Here is a 20,636-nt window from a genome sequence, read left to right as displayed (position 1 = left end):
AAGTTATTTCTTTTATTGAGCCAAAATCTCCCTGTGATTTCTACCCATTAGCACTAAGTAGCTCTGCCCTCCCATAGCAAGAGAAAGCAGTCATTCATTTTTCTTCATGGCACCCCTTCAGCTATTTTTTTAAAAGCTCTGAAATTTCTCTTTAATTTTCTGCCTTCCTACTTAGACCTTCTTAGGCTAGTAAACAGTGGACCTAATCCACTGTCCTTATAGAAGTTCCTTTATTAACATATTTGTTTATTTAGATGCTTCGCCTTTTCTTTCTCATTGAGATTATTCAACACTATATAACTCAAGTTGTTTTTTTTAACTTCTTGACCTTTATCCCCTTTTAAGAGTCCCACATATCTTTTTTCTGAACTTTTAAAATCTATTTTCCAGAGGTCTGTTAAATATGTAACATATAACTACAAAAATATCATTTTTTCTCCTCTTTTACTCTGCCAAATACTTGTACTTATCTACCTTACTGATACTGGTTTCCTTCCTCCTCACATAGTCTTTTTTATTTCTAGGTACCTTCCTAGATTTTTTTTCATTCTAAGAACCACTTTTTTCTAATAAGCCCCTTTACCCTTTTCCTCCAGCAGGGAGGCCAGCTTGCATTTGCAGAAAGTATAAATGGCGATTTTTAGGTAAGAAGATAAATATAGTATATACCTGTTAGTTGCTGCAACAATTCCTTTTGTCATAATTCCTGGTTTTCTACAGTTTTGTAAACCTGTTTTCCAGAGTTTCTTTCATGATCACAAGAACTACTGGGAAGGATCTGTAAAAGCCTGCCTGTTTCCCTACTATCCCTCAAGCCACTAGTCCCCTCTCACCTGCTTCCAAGAGAAGCAATCATCAATTAGCAGCTGTGGTTGGTAAATCTTCCAGAAGCAATATTTCATTATATTCTAGTCATCTTTTCCCACATTATTTACTCCTATTGTAAAAGATTTTACAGTTTTTCCTTTATTCATTAATCAAAGGGGAGTCACTTAATTTAGTTCAATTAGAAAAAAATGGAAATTGCAGGCATTTAGAAAAACATAAAACAAAAGTATAGAATGTTGCCATGTTATATAATCCCCCCAGTAGATCCATAATATAGGTAGCACAAAAATCAACACAGTAAAGTAGCTAAATACAGAATAAATTTGGAAAATCACAGTAATTCTTATTTTTTTTAAACCCTTGTGCTTCGGTGTATTGTCTCATAGGTGGAAGAGTGGTAAGGGTGGGCAATGGGGGTCAAGTGACTTGCCCAGGGTCACACAGCTGGGAAGTGTCTGAGGCCGGGTTTGAACCTAGGACCTCCTGTCTCTAGGCCTGACTCTCACTCCACTGAGCTACCCAGCTGTCCCCAATTCTTATTTTTAAAAAATGTTTAATACCTAGGGAACTAGGCAAGAAAACATAAAAGAAATCTACAAAACAAAATGCACAAAAATATTAAGCAACACCATAAATAATTTAAATGAAGAAAACTTGATACATTGTTCTTAGATGGGCAAAATACTTATAGTTAAAATCATACTGTATTCTATTTTTTAAATCCCACTGGCTTTCCTTATATAATTGAACAAAATGGTAATAATTTATCTGGCAAAACAAAAAATCTAGAATAAGCAAAAAATTATTAATATAAACAAAAGAGAAGTAAGAATTTCCTTTTCTAAATTCCCAATGAACTGTCAAAGATATTACGACAGGACATTCTTTGACTAGAGTAATACAAGAAGGACATACATTGTTCAGAATAAACAAGTCAGGAGGAGGGTTATAGCCCTGAATGTCAAGAAGATAAACAACTGTATGGGAATATGTAATTCTGAACCTGAGTGCATAATAAAGAGTATTTGTACTGAGAATAAAAAAGGATAATGTAAATGCAGTGGTTGTGGAAATATAATACAGACCACCTAGCTCTAAAGAGGATATGGATGGTGTTATCCTGGTACAGATTACAATTTTGTCTCAGAGGCCAGATGTAGCAGTGAGGGGAAATTTGAATGATCCGTCCATCTCCTGAAAGTTTAATTCTGCTAAAAACAGAGCATCTGATAAATTCTTGACTTGCTGGCATTTTCCCTTCTCAGAATATAGAAGCAATACATAAATTGCTATTCTGTATTTCATTCTGTCCAAGAGGGAAGAATCAGTCAATGGGGTAGACATAATAAAAAATATTTGCAGGGGAAATGCCCACATTTTGAAATTCAGAATAGGAAAGCAACTCTTTATAGTCAAACATACTTTACATGTTAAAACAGATTTTTAAAAATTGAGAGAATATTTAAGTAGGTTCCCAGTTGTTAGACTTTAAACAAAAAGAAGCAAGATGATAAAACTCAGTGGTTCGCAGAACAAGTTCCCAGGGGACAGAGGAGTGTAAGACAAGGATAAAGAAGAAAAGAAATTGAAAATTAATTCCAGAAACCCATCTCATTAAATGTCTTAATATAATAAATAAGCAAACATACCTCCATAAATAATGTCTTACATGTATCTTTGATTTTTATAAATGCTCTTGTGATTAATATTTTAAACTATTACTGAATTCATACTATTTTTTATAAAAAATTTTCTTAATAAGTAATTGTACTAGTAGTGTGGTGTACTGATAGTGTAATGCACTGTAATACTAGTAGTAATGTGGACTTCTTCAAAAATTTTTCATTTTAAAAGGGGTCCTTATACTGGCATAGTAGAAAACATATTGGAATAGGATTCAGTTATCTTGAGTTTGAGTGCCACTTCAGACAATTACTAGCTCTATAACTACAGACAAATCACCTAATTTCTGTGTGCCTTAGTTTCCTCAGCTGTTGAGAAGAGATTAATACTAACACTATTAATTTTTTAAAACCATTTGTTAGTTACCTACTTGCTATATGTGAGGTGTATTGTATTAGCTTCTAGGAAACAAAAATAGATATGACACATATCTCCAAAAACTATCTTCATAAGAGAAAAGAGTATATATGAGTATACATGAATGATTCTTTAAGGCAAGAGAACATGAAATATGTACAAAGGAGAAGTTCATATGAAGAAACATGAAGAATTGTAGGCAGGATTAATCAAATTTTCACTTGGGAATGAAAGAAGAGAGTAAGGACTTAAAGGAACTTTTCAAATGAAATCTGAAATAAGCCTCTAGAAGACAGAGATAATTCCAGGTATGGATTATGCTATGTACAAAGACATAGAGATGGGAGAAGATTGAACAAGTGCAATAAATGGTGAATTGTTAAGTTTGGCTAGAATGTGGAGTGTGTTAAAAAAAAGAGTAGAATGAAATACTGGAAAGTCAAAGTTGGAACCAGATTAATAATAATACATTTATACTTTATTTGATGATATTGGAGATGATAGAGATTCCAAGAGGAAGGTCAGAGTTTCTATTTAAAAGGAAATGAAACATTTATGGGTAATGATGAAATTCAAGATGTGACTTTTTGCAGTTGAGGTGGAATGATGGAGTAGGTCATAGGATTCAAGAAGACTGAGGAATTAGGAGTTTAAGGAGGCCGAAAGAACATCCCTAGGAATGTTGGGAGTCCCTTGGTATAAGCTGATGGAAGGAGAAAAGTGGTAAACTAGGTACTGAACTCACCAAGAAAGGAGGGAAGATGACTTGAGGTATGTAACAGCCACCATTATATATAAAAAATGTTTGAGTTCAAATAAGGAGAAGTTGTTGAATGATGGATGCAAAGGGTGGGGGGAGTCTGGAGGTGGTAGTAGGGAGCAGGGAGTAATCTGACTTCTTATCCAAAATCAATATGTCCAAAAACTATGATAAAAGGTATAGCCAGCCGGTGCTAGAAAAAATGACTAGGGAAGTATTATTACCAGAAAAAAGCCAGTTCTTGGCAAAAGCTAATATATGAAAGGAGTGGGCCAAGAACGAGTAGTGAGGAAATCAAAGCCAAACATTAACCAACTCAAAGAATATAGAACAACCTAGGAACAGAAAGTCATGATGAGGGCAAAAATAGGCACGGTGGAAATAAAGGAATGGAAAGACATCAAAGGATTTTTGTATGTTCTGGCATGATCATGAGATAGAAAATGGGACTGCCCTGATAAATGACAGTAGTACAGGGAAGGTGGATTTCATAGGAATTGAAGTATTAAAGAAACTATTAGTTCCCTCAGTGAAATTTGAAAGTAACAGAATGGATTCAAGACCAGGATCCAAAAATATGCTGTCTAGAGAAAAAATAGTGTAGAAAAATCTAAATATGAAAGAAGCCTGGCCAATACCACTCTAGTGCCAAATGCTGAAAATCAAATGCAGCTCTAGCGGCATCAAGAAAAATCTAATCAAAATCCAAAACTATTAAGTCTGATTAAGAAAAATGTGCTAATTCTAAAAGTCTCTATAAAATGAGAGTATTAAATTTTATATTGTACTAACAGTCAAATCTTATGAGTTGTCTCTCCAGTTAAATATTATTGTCTAGATGAGCTTTTGGCTTTTTATGTGCCATGGATCCCTTTGACAATCTTGGGAGGTGTATGGACCCTTCTTAAGATAACATTTTAAGGAAAATAATAAATGTTGGAGGGGATGTGGCAAAATTGGGACACTAATGCATTGCTGGTGGAGTTATGAATTGATCCATTCATTCTGGAAGGCAATTTGGAATTATGCCTGAAAAGTTTTTTAAAAATGCATGCCTTTTGACCTAGCAATACCACTACCAGGTCTGTATTCCAAAGAGTTTAAAAAATGGGCATGGATCTGCATGCACAAAAATATTTATAGCTGCGTTTTTTTATGATAGCAAAAAAATCGGAAACAGAAGAAATTTAGTATATGATGGTGATGGAATACTATTGTACTATAACGAATGATGAACCATGAGATTTCAGAAAGAATTGGAAAGACCTCCATGAACTGATGCAAAGTGAAATAAGAAGAACCAGGAGAACATTGTACACAGTAACTGAAACATTGTGGGAAAATCAAATGTTAATAGACTTTGCTACTAGCAATGCATTCATCCAGGACAATTCTGAGGGACTTATGAGAAAGAATGCTATCCACAGCTAGAGAAAGAACTTTTGGAATAGAAATGCAAAAGAAAATATATGATTTCTCACTTGTCTATTTGGGTATATTATTTTGAGTTTGGATTTTAAAAATTACTCTTAATATGAAAATAGGTTTTGAGTGATAATACATGTATAACCCAGTGGAATTGTTTGTCAACTCTGGGAAAGGGTAGGGAAGAAGGGAGAGAGACAACATGAATCATGTAACTGGAAAACTAATGAATAAATTTGTTACTGGAATAAAATAAAGAACAATTTTTAATACTAAAAAATTATATTTTTAAAAGCATAAAATAAAATACATAGGACTACAAAGGAAACCAATTACATTGAAATACAGACAGGCTAAGAACACTTGGAAACAAGATGTTCATCCACTTGTTTTGTCCTCTATGAGCAGTTAAGCCAAACCCTTTTGAGTGCTAGTGAATCTCATATAGGAAGCTCTATATTATTCCAGGAATCTTCGCTATCAGTATAATGTTAGCCCCAAAAAACGGCTATCTGTAAAGAATCTCTTAAAAATATTTAGAGTTGGTGCCTCCATCAGTGTGGCAAACACTCGGAAAGAATACACATTCCTATTTTAGGCTTCAATTATCAATTGTATTTCAGTTATCATGTATGATTTTAACATATGCATTAGAGATTCCTATCAAAGAAGCCTTTATTGATGGCATGTTTTACTAAGGAATCAAAAGGTTTTTTTTATAATCAACAGACAGTAAACACAACAAAATCTTATGTTCCCTGCACCTGATACCATGTGATTTTTAAAATATGGTTTACTATAATTGTTTACAAATGCCTATTTTCTCAATTCTTATAGCTTCATCAAGAATGCCTTCAGTATATGTGTAGATTATTCTCACTAAGATTTGTTAGAAAAATAAAAGTAGGAACGTTAGTCAATCTTTACATAATATTTTCTAGATTGTCAGTTGCTCTAAAAAGAAAACCAAAAGGATTTAGAAGCCACATTAGCCAATAAACCCTTGATTTCCTTGCCAAACAAAAGCAACACCAATTTAGAATATAAAGTCATTTTTTAAATCTCAGAAAGAAGTATAGCAAAAAAAATATTAATAGATCTGCTTATAAAATAATGAGAAGCCATTGTGAATAAGCAAGTTTAAAGAAAGCTTTGGGAGAAACTCAGCTAGGTGGTCATCCCAAAGATGAAAACTAGAAAGACAGCAAGCAAATAAAAATGAAAATGATGATAGACTCCTAAAACAAGCCGTTTTCACCATAAAGGTTGGAGGAACCACTTTACAAGAAATCTAATATCACAGTCCCAAATTCGGTGAATGGGGAAGAAGTAGTAACAATTTTTTTTTTTAGGATTTTTTTTTTTTATAAACCCTTGTACTTTGGTGTATTGTCTCATAGGTGGAAGATTGGTAAGGGTGGGCAATGGGGGTCAAGTGACTTGCCCAGGGTCACACAGCTGGGAAGTGGCTGAGGCCGGGTTTGAACCTAGGACCTCCTGTCTTTAGGCCTGACTCTCACTCCACTGAGCTACCCAGCTGCCCCCAAGTAACAATTTTTTGAAAGGAAAAATAGCTAAACTAGCCTAAGTACAGAAGAGATCAGTAAAGGTTTGTAGACATTGAGGAAGATATCTGAAAATGGGTAAGATACCAAAGGTGTGTGTGGAGGTGGGGAATCTCAGCATTTATTTTTACTCAAAATATAGTGACTGTAAGAATTTAAATAAGCTCCAATCTATATGCATACTTTCCCATCTCTACAAAATTTTTATGAGGAGAATCTTCCCAAACATTCAGTGTACTTTTCTTTGATTAAAGCATGAGAAGAGGATACATATCTTTTGCAAATTCTACAATAGATCTTACTTTTATGGTCATAAAATTGCCTAAAAATCATCCAGAATGTAGTATCCTTCTATGCTTAGTATTTGTTGGCTGCCTAAAAATAACACTTGATTTAATAGAACAAATTGCTTGTTACATGTTCTCCCCATAACATGACATATGTGTAGACAAATATATGCATGCATTATATATATAAAAATATATATATATTACTAAAACCATACAAAATTCCTTGAAAGATATAAGATGGCTATTTTACTCAACAGTCTTATAATTGTTACTATTAAGCAAGGCATAAAACAGTTGTAAAATAATTACCAAAATTGTTTGCTGTTATCATTAGGATGTCCAATGCTTGATCCAAATTTTCTTATTCATGGATGGCATTATTCATTGAATATTGCTGAGCCTCCTAAATAAGTTCCATGTTCACCTAAGAGTTTCATCTAATTATCCATATAAGATAAAACAAGTAGGTGCCTATTATTCTTTCTATGATAGGTAATTAGATGAACAATTTGTGAATGTGCATCAGTGCATATAACTTGAACAAACATTGCAGATATATAATGAACTGATCCCATCATTAGATAAGAGTAAAAAAGTAGGTTAAAATTGCATTTGGTAAAGTAGCATAGTGCTTTTCATAAATTCCAGCTTTTCTCTGAAACAAATATCCATATTTCCAATATCAGAATATTTCTGATTACACAATGTAGTTGTGAATCATGGACTTCCACACTCTTGAAAGTTGCAAGTCACCCAAAGAAAAACATAGAGGTGAACAGACTACAACACTTTACAGATGAAGAATTGCACAGAAGTGATATCAAAGATGTCATAAGGAAGATGAATGACCAAAAAAAGAATGATGTGAATTTATCATGTAGTAAGAGTGAGGGATAACTAATTGACAACTTGAATATATCCATATCTCTATATTGAGAATGGATTGAGAAGGGATGCTTCCTACCCCCAACATGTTTGGTGGACCCCCTGTGGAAGATTTGTAATGTGGAAATGAACAAGAAAGTTCACAGAACTGGCACACATAGTTGGGTTTTTTATCTTCACTATGGAAAGCAGTACCTCTGTGGATGAGTTCTTTGATCCCTTGAAGTAGTGCTTATATACTTCTACCATTCTCCTAGGAAAGATTTTACAAATTAGTTTTTGTCCTATTATACATAATGTTGCTCTTTACTATGCATTTATCCGCTTGTCAGTTGTTTTTTGCTGGTAGAGGAAATTTCTAGGCTATTTGTGATTCTTCAGTACGTTTATGATTTATATTAAAGTTTTTTTTAAATAGGAAATGGTTACAGGTTGTGTCCATAGCTATTCTTTTATTCATTTCCTGTTTTTTAATATCTTCAGCTTGTTTAAATAAGTAATCTTCAAGTGCCTCAGCCACACGCCATATTCCTCATTCTTAAGTTTTTCTTCTACTTTGAAATTGTACAACATGTCCCAAAAGTCCTAAAACAGTTTTTAGCTGTTAGAGCTTTAACTAGCTTACAGTGATGGGCAAACTACAGCCTGCAGGCCAGATGTGGCCCTCTGAAATGTTCTATCTGGCCATGCGACATTATTCCTAACATGACGAATACAATGAGGAGTTTACAATACAATGAAACTTCGAAACAGTTGCCTTAGAAACAGACTGACAGATGAACATTTCCTTTCCTTTGGCCCCTCTTTAAAAAGTTTGCCCATCACTGGCTTAGAAGTGTCCTTAGTTTGGGAGACACCCTTTATTTGATCTTCACTTTGTGGGATCAGACCATTTCCTCTAGCCAAGTAACATTTATCTTCCTCCTTATTCCATAGAGTATCTCCCAAGATGCCACAACCACCAGGGGTATAAGATTTGTATATTAGACCTTTTTTTTTTTAATTTTTTTATTTTTAACCCTTGTACTTCGGTGTATTGTCTCATAGGTGGAAGATTGGTAAGGGTGGGCAATGGGAGTCAAGTGACTTGCCCAGGGTCACACAGCTGGGAAGTGGCTGAGGCCGGGTTTGAACCTAGGACCTCCTGTCTCTAGGCCTGGCTCTCAATCCACTGAGCTACCCAGCTGCCCCCTAGACCTTTTACTACTAAGATCAAAATCATAGCACCTAATTAAATTTCTTTCTTATCCCATCCCCATAATTGTTACGGCACTGCTTCTTTTGAGTCACATGGGAATCAGGTAGATTCACTGAGTAACCAATTTTGCCCTAGACAAAACTGAAGCAAGTGTTGTATCCTCCACTTTCGTTATACCCACAAATACAATCCCTAATAACCCTCTTCTGAATTGGTGCTTTATCCCACACTATGTCCCTAATGTATTTCACATTTGTTAATTACTAATAAAAGACCTAGATTATAACTACATTGTTGCTTAGGGTAGGGATAGAGACTGGACCTGTGATTTTATTGATTCAGTCAATCATAGATGAGAAAATGCCTTCTGTCAATGAAGGGTAGCAACTTAAATACAATTTTTAATCTTGAGAGCTGCCTAGAGCACTGAAGGGTTAAATGACTTGCCCAGGGTCATACAGCCAGAATTTGATAGAGGCAGGGCATGAACCCAGGTTTTCCTGATTTCAGAGCCAACTCTACTACACCATTCTCACTGCTCAGAATGTTAATTCTTATTAGGAAATCCTCATTTTCATATAAAAGGTACTCTTGAAGACCATAAACCTTCAAAACACAAAAGAAATAAACACAGTAACTGTTTAATGCCCCCATCATATAGACTCACACCTACTGATAAATAAATATATCCTCTAACTCATCTGGATGATAGACAATCTAGAGCACTGATGCATGTAGTAGAGATAGACACATGAGAAAGATAAGCAAATAGATAATATTGAATTCTTCACCTTAATAATATGTACTATAGAAATATATAATATTAGGAACAAGGACCTCTACAAATTATTTAATATTGCTAGAAATTACTTTGAAAAAATAAATTTTTAAATTCACTTGGTTTAATTCATAGAATAGCCTTTGATATTTAAGCATGTATTTAACATTATTTTGCTTTCATTTTTGGACACAGGTTATTCAGAGAATATTCTACACAGTCAACAGATCCTGGACTGGCAAAATCACCTTGACTGAGCTAAGGAAAAGCAACTTTTTGCAAGTAGGCCAATGTCTTATTTTTACATTTAAGGAGAACTTAATATAATAGCATATCATTTTAGAAGTTTTCTGTTTAAGGGAAGAATCATTTTGATACACATTTCTCTGTCTGTCTAGGGTAAAATGCATCAAAATATTTATTGAGAAAGGATATAGTCCATATTGTTGTTAGGACTTTCTAGCAAACAAATCATAGCTTTGGAATAATGTCCACTGTTGGAATCTTATCAGTGAATGATCCTGCTTATTGATTATAAATAGTATTGTTAACTGCCCAAAAAATTAAAAATAAGAGGATTATCCATATTATGATGGATTATTAAAATGGAGTGTTACGGTAAATAAATTTGCTAAGTTAATTTTAGGCTTTAATATTAATATAGCTTAACATTATTTTGGTCATTTCTGCATCTGTAACATATATAGCACATCATAATCAGAAGTCTGTGGTGCACACACATAAATATTTTTGTTCAAACAATGAAAAGTCATTTATAATTATCTGAGTATCTACATTACATTGCTATTTTACTAAATGTTTTGAAATCCAAATGTATGCCGGGGGGGTGGGGCGGGAGGCACAAATTGAGAATAGAAACCCATTTCCTCAAAGATCCTATTAATAATTGAAACAGATAAAATGCATTTATAATTAAAATATATGTACAGAAATATGGAAACATGCTTTGGGTAAATTTAGCTGACATTGGATTAAAGGTGATTATACTCTCCTTTCCCTTAATGAAGTTGTTTTGAAGGCTGTATTTTGATGGAGCTATAACCTTAATCAGTATCTGTAACCCCTCAAGCAATTCAGATAATGACTAATCCATACCTTATCTTGTGTGACTCTTGTCCATGACTTCTCATAAATCTTCTACAAGGGTTCCTCCTTTCATGGTAGGGGCCTTTTCTCTAGATTTCTTGACTTTACAGCACATGATTACCAGTGGTATATCCAAGTTGCCCTTAGGTGATCTATAGTTAGTACTATGTGACCAGCCCACCTCTTTTCTAGCTAGAAATCTCTGAGAGTATCCATTATAACAATCCTCTGGCACAGATCTCTGTTGCTTCACTCTGTGTCTTTCCATTGTCTTTTTGCTAAATATAGTATTATATGATTCACTCTTTCATTGAATTACCAGAAATAAATATATTTTAAAAGTATGGCCTTTGATTCAGGGAGAAGTTTAGGGTCACTGAAAATGTTCTCTTTTTCCTATTATATTCCTAGTTCATTATCTGTCTTCAGAATATATAAAAAAATGCTGCCTTTATGATTAGTATATCCACACTTGCAGATTTGTAGAACTATAGCCATTCTCATTCACCTTTTCCTGTGCAGATGGTTAGGCTGAACACTTTGAGTGATTATGGATCAAAATTTAGCAGTTTTCTGACTTGATAAAATCAGTTCAATATCATTTACAAGTAGGAGCACCTGGAAGACCTCATCCTCTACAGTGAGTTCCTCCTCTTCAGTATATATATTCTTTGCTCTATATCCTTCATAACAGGGACTAACTCCTTTGGTGAAAACCCAGCTTTCTTGCCATAACTGTTACTTGATATTAATAGTTTAAGGATCATTTGGAGTGTTTTTAAGGATTAAACTTGAAAGGTTGGGGCAGCTGGGTAGCTCAGTGGAGTGAGAGTCAGGCCTAGAGATAGGAGGTCCTAGGTTCAAATCTGACCTCAGACACTTCCCAGCTGTGTGACCCTGGGCAAGTCACTTGACCCCCATTGCCCACCCTTACCACTCTTCCACCTATAAGACAATACACCAAAAATTAAGGGTAAAAAAAAAAAAAACTTGAAAGGTCAACAGATGTACAAAAATAGAAAAGATATATCCAAAAATTTATAACAGATTTTTTATTCATTAATGACAATAATGTCAATAATAAAAAAAAAATCTCACTTGCTACAGAAAAGGCAACCTCATTAAATCAACAAAACCAACGATCGCCTAGTCTGGAAGATTGCTCTCCAACAGAGTCCACGACGCGTGCTGGCGAAAGCCTTTGGGAAGCTGACGACCAAGGCAAAAACCAGAATAGCGACATGGAACGTAAGAAAGTGGGAAACTCGTACATCACAGTTTCCCGCAAGTGGAGAGGAAGCCTTCTAGATGTTAGGGCAAGACGTGGTGCAGATGTGGCCTCGGACCACCAACTCCTGGTGGCAACTTTTAGAACCAAGTTGAAATCATTCAACGACCTTTCAGGCAGATTCAAAGATCTGCCGAAAATGAAACAAAGACCGTCGGAATGACATGGGCCCAGCTGGGGGAAGTTGCCCAGAACAGAGTCCATTGGTGAGAGATGGTTGCTCTGGGAGCCAACAGGAATAAACAAAACAAAACAAAACAAAAAAAAAAACAATGACAATAGAGCCACCAGATTTGAATTCAGCATCTTTCTGGAACCTGACCTAATCCTGGCTCTCCAACTACATTTTCTCACTACTCTTCTTAATGTAGTCAGACCCATCTCAGAATCATAGAATTTCATAGGTCAGAGGAACTTCAGAAGCTATCAGCCCAACAAGTACCTGAAAGAATCTCCTTTACAATATCCCTGACATTCAGTATTAGATTAAAACTTTTGTTTAAAGTAAATTATTGTGTCATAGGAAAAGCAAAAAATAAGGATTTCAGAGAAATATAGAAAGATCTGTATGAATTGATAATGGAGTCATATGAAGACAACCAAGGGAACAATACTTACAATAACTAAAACAATGTAAATGAAAAGATCACTTAACACAAGTTGAACTCTGAGTAAAATTATGTACCTTAAGTCCATTGTCTCTTTCAGAAGATATATAGCAGGGGGCAGCTGGGTAGCTCAGTGGATTGAGAGCCAGGCCTAGAGACAGGAGGTCTTAGGTTCAAATTTGGCCTCAGACACTTCCCAGCTGTATGACCCTGGGCAAGTCACTTCAACCCCCATTGCCTGGACCTTACCATTGTTCTGCCTTGGAACCAATTGATCCAAGGCAGAAGGTAAGGGTTTAAAAAGAAAAAGAAGATATATAGCATACTTGATCTTTATCATCTGGAGTCTTTCTTGTTTGTTCACAGCTATGATTGCTGTTCTTAAGTCTTTCATAGTCCTTTTTCTTTACCATGTTATTGTGTAAATTGCCCCCCTGCTTTTGTTCAGTTCATTCTTGCATCAAGACATATAAGTTTTCTTGAGATTCTCTGAACCTAAACAGAACAGGAATACATATAGAAGCAAAGGTAGAATAGAAAAAAAAAAGTAGCCTCATGTTTACTAATCCCAAACATTCCAACTATTAGAGCAAGAACTCACTATTCTTTGTTTAAAAGTTATTCACTGTGCAACACAGCGAGCACTATCCAGTGTTCTAGAATTAATGGAGTCAAGACCTGAGTTTGAATCCTACCTCTACACCTACTATCTGTAGCAAGTCATTTAGCTTCACTTACCCTCAGTTTCCTCATCTGTAAAATGAGAATAATAACCTTTTTCCCAGAGTCGCTATGAGGATTATATGAGATAACACATGCAAACTACTTTGCAAATGTTCAAGAACTAGATAAATGCTAGCTATATTATTATTTGACAAAACTATTGGAAAGACTAGAAAGCAATCTGAGAGAAAGTAGATATAAACAAACTTCTCATACAGTGTACCAGTATAAAATCCAAATTAGTATATGACAGACTTAAAGTGTCAACTTATAAACAAATTAGAGGAGGAAGAAGTTACTTGTCAGATATCTTTCCATTCAGATCTCTTGAATAGAGAAAGAGTTCACAATCAAACAGTTGATAGATTCACAGAAAATAAAATGCACATATAATTAAATCATTTTTGCACAGATAAAACCAATGCGGGTAAAATAAAAAAGATACAGGTAGATGGGAAAAATAAAAAACTTTGCAACAAGTTTATTTGATAAAGATCTAATTTCTAAGATATAGAAAAAACAAATTTATATTTTTAAGAATAAGGGCCAAGATATCTAGGTCATATGGGCAACAATATGGAAGACTAGACATAATCTCTCAAATCCCTCTTAAATGAAAACTATATATCAAAGGTAAAGCAACTTCAGCTATTTCTGTGGGAATGGACACTCAGAATTCAAAAAGTTTAAAAAAATTAGGCTTACTCACTCTGAGCTCACTTACTACCCCAACCCCACCTCCCATACCACCTGCAGCATGACTGCACTAGCAGACCCAAAGACCTAACACAGTCTTACAACAAAGTAACTCACCCTGATGCCCCGGATTACCTTCATTCTTTCCTTTGCTGTGGAGATCCTAGCTATAAGCTCCAGAGGTTTGCCTAGAACTGCACATAGCCAACAGGACTGTAGCCCTTCGAGAACTAAAAACTTCCAAAGGCTACAGTTCTATAGCAGCAGTGCTGCAAAAATGTTGGGCTGCCAGTGCCAGGGTAGACAACCCCATCACACCGATATATATGGCACAGCTCTCAACTATTTGGTGCCAGAAAGAAGAACCCTGTGGCTCCAGTGGGGCAGTTCTCTGAACTGCCCATGCTGAGTCAGAAAACCAAGGAACACTGTAAGCGCGGAAGAGGTCACAGGAGATGAGGAGAAACAGAGGTCACAGGCACTCCACCAAGCCTGAGGGAAAGGGCACAGCATCCAGCTGGGGGGAGTTCTGATGATTCTCGGGACCAAGAAGTAGCATAAGAGGAGGCTGAAGTGCTTTGATATGCAGCCCCTGAGTAAACCAGAAAGTAAAAAGGGGAAAATTGGGGGTGGTTGTGGGGAATTGAAATTACCAAAGTTCTTAGGGAGAAAAAGCTCAAAGACCTTGAACATAATCAGAAAAAACATTAACAAAGGAAATATGACCTTCAAGTCTAATAAAAGAATTTAGACATCTCTGAATAAATACTGCAAAACAGAGGAAAATGATTCCACAGTTGATGAGACAGAGGGCCCCAAGGAATGAGAGGAGAGCACAGAAACACAATATACTATTCCTGAGCGGAGCAAAAGAGAAATGAGAATTAAGAGAGCAGAATTTTTTACCTACACAGCAAAAAAAATATAATGGACAAAATAGAAAAACTGGAACTGAGAAGGCAAGTCTTAACAAAGAAACAAAAGAGAGCAATAGATTTGTGTCAGTCCGGCTGATGAGGGATTAACCCAAGAGACAAATGAGACCCAAGTAGGGTGATACAAAGTTAATTTGGAGCAGCAAGGAGGCCCAATGCCTAGAGCAGTGATCCCCAAAGTGGGAGCTACCACCCCTGGTGGGTGCTGCAGCAATCCAGGGGGGAGGTGATAGCCACAGGTGCATTTATCTTTTCTATTAATTGCTACTAAAATTTTTAAAAAATTAATTTCCAGGGGGCTAAGTAATATTTTTTCTAGAAAGGGGGCGGTAGGCCAAAAAAGTTTGGGAACCACTGGCCTAGAGGATTAATGAAAGGGCCCCATGGTGGGTTTAGGAAAGTCAACAAGGGGGAGCCCAATCTCAAGAGAGTTGGTGAGGCAGTCCCCACTGAATGGGGAAAGACATGGGGTCTTACTGGTTTGAGGAAGGAAGGAGATGCAGCAAATAAGGCAATTTGGATTAATTTCATTGGGTGTCTCTTGGGAAAGTGAGTTACTTGGACTAACTTCATTGGATGTCCCTGAGGAGGGTGGAGAGTCCCAATCTTTGGGGATGGGGGGATGGTGCTCAGCCATGCAGGACAGGCTGAGGATCAAAGTCCTGGTGTTCTGCCAGATGTTCCTGGGCTTAGGTGTTAGAGGGAAAGCTAAGGTCTTTCAAAGAGAATCAAAAAACAATAGTATTGGGGCAGCTGGGTAGCTCAGTGGATTGAGAGCCAGGCCTAGAGACAGGAGGTCCTAGGTTCAAGTCTGGTCTCAGACACTTCCCAGCTGTGTGACCCTGGGCAAATCACTTGACCCCCATTGCCTACCCTTATCACTCTTCTGCCTTGGAGCCAATACACAGTATTGACCCCAAGATGGAAGATAAGGGTTTAAAAAAACAACAATAATATTAAAAGAAATATGCTCACTATGGAAGTAAAGCATATGGTTCTCAAAGACAGAATGCATGACAGTAACCTAAGGATTATTGGTCTCCCCAAAGAAAACTACAGGACAAAGAAATTAGCACCATAGTGAAGGAAATAATAGAAAGAGAGCATAGAAAATGAAATAACAATTGAAAAAATGTATTGATCTCTTCCAGAAGAAAACCTAAATTTGCAAATTCCAGGACATATAGTAGTTAAATTTAGCAGTGATTTCAGATAAAAGTACTACAACACAACCAGAAAAAAAAATTCAAATACAAAGGAAAGGAAATTTGAATCACACAAGACTTCTGCAACCACCAGAAAACTTAAGAGGAATGAAATAATGTGTTCTGAAGAACAAGAAAGCTCTGAATGTAGCCCACGTAACTCACCTTGCAAATCTGAGCTTAACCATATGTGAAAAAAAAAATGACTTCAAAAAAAAGCATTTGAAACATTCTTTTAAAAAAACTGATTCAGAGAGTTTATTTGCTTCTCAAACACATCAGATAGCAGAAATGCAGGAGGAATGAGCACATGCAGAAGCCAAGGACAGCAACAGAGTGACAGCAAAGAGACCAGTAATAAAGAGGCCTACTATGGAACAGTGTCTCCTCTGATGCAGTAACTAGCATTATTCGGGGGGAGGGGGGCACAAGAAATAAAAGAATTCACAGGGTGAGATCTGTAAGGCAATGGCAGAAATTGCCTAGAAAAGAGACCTTAAATGGATACTTGGGAGCTTTGATTATATGAGGAAATCAGAGAAAAGAAAGGGACCAAATAATTAAGGGAGTCATGAATTAGAGTTTTAGGATCTAGAGTAGACAGAAAGGGAGAACAATTGTCTATACTGCCTTTTATCGGGATGTAATTACCTTCCCTATCTCTTTTAATCAGATCTATTTTTACTTTGGCTTTGTCAGATATCATGATTGCAACTCTTGCCTTCTTTTTCTCAGTTGATGCCCAATAGACTTTGCTCCAGTCTCTTACCTTTGCCCTTTGTGTGTCTACTTGCCTCATGTGTGTTTCTTGTAGACAACATATGGTGGGATTTGGGTTTCTAATCCACCCTGCTATTTGATTCCATTTTATTGGTGAGTTCATCCCATTTACATTCAGAGTTATGATGACCACCTGCATATTCCCCATCATTTTGATTTCCTCTCCTAGTCCTGCCCTTTCTTCTTTCACTATTTCCTTCTACACCAGTGTTTTGCTTTTAATCAGCCTCCCTAATCCCCACCCCTATTTTACTTCCCTTCCCACCCCCCTCCCTTCTTATTTCCCTCTTATTTTTTTAGGGTCTATTAAATTCCCTCTCCCATTTGCTACTCCCTGCCCCACTCCACCCCACCCTTGGTTTTTCCATTTCAACTCCCTTGTAGGGTAAGATAGAATTTGATACCCCAATAGATCTAGATGCCCTTCCCTCTCAGAATCGATTCCACTGAGAGTAAGATTTAAGTATTACCTATTAGCACTCTCTTCTTCTCCTTCTTATAATAGTATTCTTCCCCTTCCCCTCCCATTCACCTCCTTATATGGTATATTTTATCCTATTTTTCTTATTCTCTTGGTGCCATCTTCTATTTCCCACCCTTTTCTTTTTCTTTTTTTGCATATCATCTTAAACCACTTAGTACCCCAACCTCTACCTATGAATAAGCCTTCTAACGAATATGATAGTGAATGCAGTTTTTGAGAGTTACAAATATCATTTTTCCATGTAGGAATATAAACAATTTTACTGAAGTCCTTAAAAAATATTTTTCCCTCTCTTCTTTACCTTTTCGTATTTCTCTTGAATTTTGTATTTATACATCAAATTTTCTGTTTAGTTCTGGTCTTTTCTTTAGGAATACTTGGAAATCTTCTATTTTGTTAAATGTCCATACTTTCCCCTAGAAGTATATGGTCAGTTTTGATGGATAAGGGGGATCGTTGGTTGTAGACCCAATTCTCTTGCCTTTCTGAATATCATATTCCAAGCCTTACAGTCCTTTATTGTGGAGGCTGCTAGATCCTGTGTAATCCTGATTGGTGCTCCTTGATATCTTGAATTGTCTCTTTCTGGCCTCTTGCAATATTTTCTCCTTAGCTTGGAAGCTCTTGAATTTGGCAATGATATTGGTGGGGGTCGTCTTTTGAGGAGTTAATGTAGATGGTGATCTATGAACTCTTTCAAGATTATCAATGCAGTTTTCTTGGATAATTGCTTGTAGTGTGATGTCAAGATTTCTGCTTATTTCTAGGTTTTCAGATACACCTATGATTCTCAAATTGTCTCTCCTGGAAGAAGGTCATTCATCTTCTCAATGAGATATTTCATGTTTCCTTCTATGTTGTCATTCTTTTGACTTTGCTTTATTAATTATTGCTGTCTTGTAAGATCATTAGCTTCTACTTGCCCAATTCTAATCTTCAAAGACTGATTTTCAGTTACAATCTTTTGATTTTCCTTTTCTTTTTGGTCTATCCTGCTTTTCATGGCTTCTAGCAGGTCAATTCTGGTCTCCAATTTGCTTATCATTTCATTTTATTTCCATGCTTATTTTTCCAAGTGGGAGATCCTGTCTTTTAAACTGTTATTTTCTTTTTTAACTATTTCCCACTTTTCCTGCCAAGTTTCTTACATCTTTCTTACTTGGTTCTTAAACTCAAATTTGAGTTCCTCAAGAGCTTGTGACCAATTTCCTTTTTTTTTTTTTTTTTAAGTTTGGATGTGTTTGCTTATTTGTCACCCTCTGCTGTCTCCTCTGTAGTCTGCTGTTTTTCTCCATAGAAGTTATCCAGGGTCAAAGTCTTTTTCTTATTTTTTTGGTAGTTGTATATTGTAGTTCTTGGGTGTTGGTGACCATTACTATGTTAGTTTTTTCTTTCCTTCCCAGCCAGAAGGCTGAGTTAAAAGGATAGGCAGGTCTCTGTGTATAGAGCTGCAGAGAGGTTTTTGCCCTAAGGCTATTTTTCAGTCTCTGCCACATCTGTTGTGGGCAGCCCCTCTCTGCCCTATCTCTGCACCCCAGCTCCCCATTCTCAGCCTCCTGAGGTCCCACGTCCCATGTCTCCCTGCTCTCAGGGGTAAGTCTGTGGTGGCCTCAGCCTGCTCCTCAAGAACCTAGAGATTGCCCCGTGCTTACTTTGACTGGTGCTGTAGGTGTGGGGATGGGATGGTCAGCTTGCACTTTCAAAGGAGTAATTTTACCCCCTTATAGCATGGAAACACCCAAACCCTGCCTACCTTCAAGACCGCGCCCTATGGTAGAGCCCCTTCACTCATCTGATTTTGATTTGTGTCCTTTTGAGGCATTTTATATTGGTTGGTGGTGAGGAGAAGAAGACTCTTGCTTCTGCTCTGTAGCCATCTTATTCTGGAAGTCTCAGGTCTTCTCCCTTTAAAAAATTAGGTACCTTTTCTAATTAACAAATGGAAGTCCTATCTCACATCCTTCCTTTATAGAGCCACAGTCATCTCAGCATAGGTCATGCAGTTCTTGTCCATATGTACTATCATCCTGCATAGATTCTCCAAGAAACACAAAAGCATGTCCAGATTGATCATTGGGTTCCAGCCTATAAGCTCCTGTACCTCCAATAGGCACTGCTCAGGTTTAGGGAGTCCACAGACTTCTCTAAGGAAGGGCAGCAGCATTGTAGAGGAAATGGAGAGAAAGTAGGAACTGGAAAAGCTCCCAAAGAAAAAACTTCAAGGTCCCAATGACAAATGTCATCGTATTCTGCATTGTCCTGGCCTAGCCAGCCCTCTTGTCCTGCTTGCTCTGAAAATATGTATAATCAGTCTAAGGTGTCTTCTCATTTTGGTGACAACTATACATGCCAATACCTGGAGATGGGACAAGGTAACATAGCAGAGGTCATAAAGCATCGGTCCTGGAGTCAGAAAGACTCATCTTCCTAAGTTCAAATCCAGCCTTGGACACTAGCTATGTGACCCTGGGCAGGTCACTTTAACCCTATTGGCCTCAGTTTTCTCATCTGTAAAATGAGCTGGAGAAGGGAATGACAAACCACTTCAGTATCTTTGTCTGGAAAACCTCAAATGGGTGCAGGAAGAGTCAGACACAACTGAAAATTACTCAATTAAAGAGATGTATCATTGATCAGGACTACCCCTTTTCCCATTTTTCTTTCACACTCTGGCCTGAATATACTCCTCTAATTGTTTCATTCTACTCAAAAATTTTCCATAGTCCACCCTCTTTTCTACATTAGTGATGCAGAGTCAGAAAATGTTTGTCAGTCTTCTCTTTTTTCTCACATAACTTCATTTGACATATAAGCATTCCTACAGACTGTGAAAAGTAGAATTGGGTCCTGAACATGTTTCTCTCTCTTAGATTGCAACTTCCTGAAAACAAGATGTGTTTCACTTTTCACTTATCACTTTAGTTTCGCTTATGAACCTAAAAAAGACTCTGGCACATAGTAAGGGCTTACAAATAACTGATGCAAAACTTATTGAACTGAATTAGTAATTTTCTTAATCCTCTTCATAAAGATGATTACAT

General features: G+C 36.6%; 1 protein-coding gene across 2 annotated transcripts in view; it reads left to right on the top strand.

The window, feature by feature from the left end:
* PPP2R3A (protein phosphatase 2 regulatory subunit B''alpha) overlaps positions 1–20,636 on the top strand; it is a 142,625-nt gene that overhangs the window by 80,675 nt on the left and 41,314 nt on the right. For both annotated transcript variants that reach the window (XM_044669992.1, XM_044669994.1), the window contains exon 6: positions 9,965–10,051. In XM_044669992.1, the coding sequence (XP_044525927.1) occupies positions 9,965–10,051 (87 nt within the window). The remainder of the gene's footprint in view (positions 1–9,964; positions 10,052–20,636) is intronic.

This window comes from Gracilinanus agilis, chromosome 3 (genome assembly GCF_016433145.1).
Source record: "Gracilinanus agilis isolate LMUSP501 chromosome 3, AgileGrace, whole genome shotgun sequence".
Taxonomy (NCBI): domain Eukaryota; kingdom Metazoa; phylum Chordata; class Mammalia; order Didelphimorphia; family Didelphidae; genus Gracilinanus; species Gracilinanus agilis.
The sequence above is the reverse complement of the archived record's forward strand: the minus strand, read 5'-3'. Positions and strand labels throughout refer to the sequence as shown.